This window comes from Mercurialis annua, linkage group LG5 (assembly GCF_937616625.2).
Source record: "Mercurialis annua linkage group LG5, ddMerAnnu1.2, whole genome shotgun sequence".
NCBI lineage: Eukaryota > Viridiplantae > Streptophyta > Magnoliopsida > Malpighiales > Euphorbiaceae > Mercurialis > Mercurialis annua.
Genome location: NC_065574.1, coordinates 1,831,570 through 1,837,182, shown reverse-complemented (window position 1 = coordinate 1,837,182; position 5,613 = coordinate 1,831,570). Strand labels below are relative to the sequence as shown.

General features: G+C 32.6%; 1 protein-coding gene across 1 annotated transcript; it reads left to right on the top strand.

Annotated features, from left to right (window-relative positions):
- Positions 1 to 363: 363 nt before the first annotated feature.
- On the top strand, positions 364 to 3,770 carry LOC126679781 (D-ribulose kinase). Its single transcript, XM_050374761.2, has 9 exons — positions 364 to 508; positions 614 to 843; positions 1,211 to 1,350; positions 1,446 to 1,698; positions 1,807 to 1,939; positions 2,404 to 2,492; positions 2,669 to 2,946; positions 3,065 to 3,134; positions 3,424 to 3,770. The coding sequence occupies exons 1-9, from the start codon at positions 439 to 441 to the stop codon at positions 3,616 to 3,618; spliced, it is 1,458 nt and encodes a 485-aa protein (XP_050230718.1). The 5' UTR covers positions 364 to 438; the 3' UTR covers positions 3,619 to 3,770.
- The last annotated feature ends 1,843 nt before the right edge of the window (positions 3,771 to 5,613 follow it).

The window sequence follows — 5,613 nt, the reverse complement described above, 5'->3', positions numbered from 1 at the left end:
TAAAGAGAGCCAAAAAAATACAATTCGTGAATTTAAAAACGCCATGTAGGATTTACGTTTGTCATGTCAGCAAACTTTACGCACTGTGTACACGGTTAACATGCCGTTTAGAAGAAATACGTATTTGTCTCTTTTTAAAGACGTTAGGAGCTTATTTGTTTTTTTAGACTTTAGGGGCATTATTTGCTTCTGACCCCAAATGTTAATGGTATATTTTTTCCTTTTTTCAGCGCTTCGCCCTGACTAATCTGGATCGATCCGCGTCGCACACCTAGCATGGTGGGTAAGTCTGCTGGTGGAAATTTTCTGCATTCACGACATTAAAATTCTTAATCTGCAGGAAAGGAAAATAAAACAATATGTTAACAGTTAAATTAATGCATTTTTTAGATTTCGTTGGGCAGAAACGCACTCCTTATCCATTGGAAAGAGCTGAACATGGCCTGCTCAGTTCACCACCCAACGCTAGTTCTTCCATTTATCTCCTCCGCAACATCTCCAAAACACAGTACTTTTTTTTTCTTTTCATTTAAGTTGCTAGAATCTAATTAAAAATGAGACCATTTTAATAACTCCACTAATACGATATTTAAATACTTTGATCTCATTTCAGGGCAGTGCAGTTTATGGAAGATTTTTCAAAAAGCTGAGCTACATACTTTCACCGCAAGCAAACCAAGAATCAGACCACTAATGGCTGTTGCAGGCAATAAAGATACACAAAAAAGTAGAGAAAAACTGTATCTGGGTATGGATTTTGGAACGTCTGGTGCTAGATTTGCTCTTATTGATCAACACGGCACTATTCATTCTGAAGGAAAAAAAGAATACCCTCTTTATCAGGTAAATATTTTCCCCAAATTTTATTTATATTATTTATGAATTTTAACATTGTTAAGGGGATTTAATTATTTTGACGGTGTCATTTTAAGATTTTCTATGTTAAAAATGAAGTTTCATGTCCGAAACACCAAGTGTTTGACGTTTCCGTATCGGGAAATGTTGATTAAATGAAGTGTCTGACGGCTATCTACAGTTACTGAGGCTTGTTTATGGATAATTAGAATAGAAATTTTAATCTAGTCATTAGCAAAATAAATTAAAATTAATTAGAAGTTTAGTGATATGCAGCTTGAATTAGTAATGGTGTGATTCCAAGTAATTTATCTTATCAAGTAGTTTTAGAACCTTGGTTGTGTTGTGTAGATAGAATGAAGAAAGAATAGACTGGGCGCGTTCTTGGAAAACGACACTTTTCGCTCTACTTGAAGATGTTCCGGATCATCTTCGAGCCTTCGTTGCTGCCATATCTATTGATGGTACATCTGCAACTACTATGATTGTACACAGGTAATTGTTGTTGATTTGTTCATTCTCGATACCATTTTCGTTATCCAAGTGATTGCTAACTGCTAAGTTATGAATCTGGAATGTTACCATTACAGCTCTACAGGAGAACCATTATGGAGACCATTCCTCTACAATGAGAATTGTCCGGATGCATTGGATTTTGTAAAGTCTATTGCCCCTGCTAACCATACAGTTTGCACTGGATCATCTACACTATGCAAGCTTGTTTCCTGGTGGAACAATGACGATTCAAATAGAAAATCAGCACTATTATTGCACCAGGCAGATTGGCTTTTATGGCTTCTTCATGGAAAGCTTGGAGTGTCTGATTATAATAATGCTCTAAAGGTTTACTTAAAAATCATTGTTCTTGTTGGATTTTTGGTTTTACTTTTTACAATTTTCTATTTGATGCGCGTTCATCATTTGTGTCGAACAACATATTATTTGCTGCAGGTTGGTTATGATCCAGAAGTTGATTCCTACCCGCCATGGTTGCTTGCTCAGCCGTTTTCACAAATTTTACCATCTGTCATAGCTCCAGGAACTGCAATTGGTAGTCTAAAAGAGGATATTGGGACCCAATATGGTATGCTTTTCTTATGTGTAACAGAAATCAGAGTTCATTCGTTTGGAATTGTAATTAGCATTCTCGTTTAAGTGATAACAATAGTAGTGCTAGTCTGAGAGAAGACTAGCTTCCACAGATCTGGTTGAAGTTTCGGTTAAAAGAATTTAATCGGATAGCTCAACAAGCTAATTACTACGTACTCATGACATAAAGATGTCTGTATATTAGTTATCTTACTGTACTGTCTCGACTCTCAAACTAGTCGTTTAGAAGTCATACAGCATTTGAACTTGACAGTCTTTAAATTCCATGCTGCTTTCCCATATATATGGAAGAATCTTAAGGAAACTTAACTAGTAAAATTTCTGTATCTTGCCGCTTCATGTAAAATTTCTTGAAGGTAGAACTGAATATCAAGCTGAAGCTACAATCTGATAGAATATTTCATAATTCAATACTTTATATAAGATACATACTTGCAGGATTTCCAGAAGATTGCATTGTTTGCGCAGGAACAACCGACAGTATAGCTGCTTTCCTTGCAGCAGGAGCGACGAAACCTGGGAAAGCTGTGAGAAGATTATTTTTACTTTGTATTCTTTTCGCGAAGCATGCATTGTTATCTATAGAAGGGTATATAGTCAATTATATGATATTAGATATATCATGTCAAGCCACAATAAAACATGTGAGACTTGTCCAGAAAATGAAAGTAGTTTAATGAAAATCAACAATGCTTGCGTTTAGGTAACTTCTTTGGGTTCTACACTTGCTATTAAGCTGTTGAGCACTAAGCGAATTGAGGATGCACGTTTTGGGGTGTATAGCCATCGTCTTGACGATAAGTGGCTAGTTGGAGGTGCTTCGAATACCGGCGGAGCTGTTCTTCGACAAATTTTTACGGATGAGCAATTGGTTAAATTGAGTGAACAAATAGATCCCTCAAAAGCTTCTCCTTTAGACTATTATCCGCTTAAAGCAGTTGGCGAGAGGTTTCCTGTAGCAGATCCAAATCTGTCTCCCAGGTATTCAGGTCCTTTTTGCCATTTTTATAGAAGTCCGAAAGTGATTTCACATGTCCTGTTTGATCTACACTAGGTTCATCTTTTAGTTGATATTATGATGTATTGCATTTCTATGCAGGTTACATCCAAGACCAGAAAGTGATGTTGAATACTTGCATGGAATTTTAGAGTCCATTGCGCTCATAGAGGTAGGTAGACTAACTTTTCCGTATAAACCAAGTTCGTCATCTAGCATTATCAACCATTCAATAAACGTATAGTATTTGACATTATTTACTTGAACATCTAATCGCATTTGAGCTGTGTTAAAATATTACATTAGTAATTTTTTTTATTAGACATTCAACTCAATAATGCAAAATATTATACATATACATATATTTGATGACGACGAACTGAATTCACACAAGAATTCTTCGGTAGTTCGTCAAAGTACCATTTATGTTCCAATGTTAATTGGTTATGACATACTTACAGGCGAAAGGGTATAGCTTATTAAAAGAAATGGGAGCAACCCAGGTGGAGGAGGTGTTTACTGCCGGAGGTGGTGCGAAAAATGAGAAATGGACGGAGATACGGGAGAGGGTTCTCGGCTTGCCTGTTAGCAGGGCAATGCAAACAGAGGCTGCCTATGGAGCTGCATTATTGGCATTCAAAGGTGCCCAACAGTAGACTATTTTTAACTATCATTTTTATTTTCAAGGGTATTTTCACTTGGAAATAGAAAAATTAATTCATCAAATGTATATCTCATTTTTCTCAAATTTATAGTATGAAAAATGAATTGATATTGCAAAGAGGAATACGAAACTATTTAGATCTAATATGAGAATTGATCAATCAAACGAACAATATGATAGAATATGATTAGGAATACAATTTCTTTTAGAAAGTTCCGATTTTAAGTTTCGTACGGGTTAATATGAAAAATCGTCCGTTAAAGTTTTAACCCTAAATTTGCCCCTCTTTAACATTATTTTCTAATTAAGCCACTAATATTTTTGTAGTAAATGTAAGAAATAAATTACTTTCTATTGTGATTACTATCAGTTTGCATAAAAAAAAGATGAATTGAATAAAAAAGTGAGTCTCCTTAAAAAAAAGAGACAAAAGATGGAGCAATTCATTAAGAAAATACAAAACAAATCATAGTTGAACTAACATTAAGTTGACAACTCTATTGGGACGGAGAGATTATAAATTAAATCGAATGTTTTTCTTATATTAAAATATCAAATTAAATTTAAATTGCAAGTGAGCGGATTCATCCAAGGTTAGCTATAATCACAAATTTTGACGGCAATTGCAGGAAATGGGATGGAGCATTCGGCGTCAGACTCGAACAGAGTGACAAACAAAAATGAAACTACAAAGAAAAATTAACGTCTTTCAAAATCAAAGCATTAAATGGAAAGCCGCAGATATATTTGAGTTTCCAAAGAACATGATGACCTTCACCGATATTACCTGCCACTTTCTCTTTCAATTTCTTACTATAATTAGTAGTATAATGCAAAATAATGCTGCATTCCAGCATCTTCAAATTCATATTTATATGTTTTAATAAATTTTAAATGTTTTTTTCTACTCTATATCTATATGTACTTTTTCTTTTCTCTAAATATAGACTTTCCACCGGAGATTATTTAGGAACCATCATCCCACCGGTTAGATCTACAAATACAAGATTCTTGCTTTTTATATGGAAGATCAACTTACGAGTTTGATATTTCTACGACTTGATATATGTCTTTTAGATTTATAATAGATTTACGATTTTTTTGTTGTATTTTTTTAAAAAAAATAGTAAGTTACCATACCTATTCATCTAGATCTATATATGGATTTAGTTTGTTCGATCGGGTTTGTAATATATGGTTTTCGGTGGCATCGTATGTAGCCGAAATGCTCTTTCTTTTTATATTTATCTAGCCCAATGTTGTGGTTAGATTTGAGATTCTTGTTGTCAATTTTATCATTAATATTAATTTATCTTTGGCAAAAAAAATTAAATAAACTTTATTTATGAAATTAAAATAACGCTGCCACTTGATATTTATAATTAGATTTCAGGAAAAATTTGATAAATACTAAAACCCAATATTTTTAAATCCGGACCGGAGATTGAACCGGCTTTATTCGGGGTTCAAGGTTCGACCGGGTTCAACCAGATTTTTTAATTATAATAAATATAAATTATTTAAATATAAATACATGTATTATAAATAAAAAATATGATAAATTAATTAAATATTTTTTTTTAAAAAATATTATGTAAAATAGAATGTTAAATGTTTAAGAATATAAAAAAATATTTACTCCTACCTAAGCTAAAAAAATATCTTTTTATTTTAATAATATTTTTATTAAATTAAAATTATAAAATTAAAATTTATAAATAAAAACATTTAATATTTTTATAAATAATAACACTTAAATTAAATAGCCAAAATTAATAAATAAAAATATGAAATATAAGTAATAAATAGAAAATATGAGATATAATGCATACGTTTGTTTGGGTGAAATATAATACTCCTTCCGTCCCAATATAGTTGTCCATTTTGGCAAATTTTTTGAAATAAAGGATCAACGAGCTCCCTGAACTTATGACACAGGATCATCTAAACCAATTTTATACTTTTTTGAGCAGTTAACCCCAAAAAC

Excerpts from the sequence above, each read along its gene's own strand:
- LOC126679781 (XM_050374761.2), top strand. The coding sequence starts at position 439 with ATGGCCTGCTCAGTTCACCACCCAACGCTAGTTCTTCCATTTATCTCC. Across the intron at positions 1,351-1,445 it reads ACTACTATGATTGTACACAG|CTCTACAGGAGAACCATTAT; the intron begins GTAATTGTTGTT and ends TTACCATTACAG. Across the intron at positions 1,940-2,403 it reads GGATATTGGGACCCAATATG|GATTTCCAGAAGATTGCATT; the intron begins GTATGCTTTTCT and ends ACATACTTGCAG.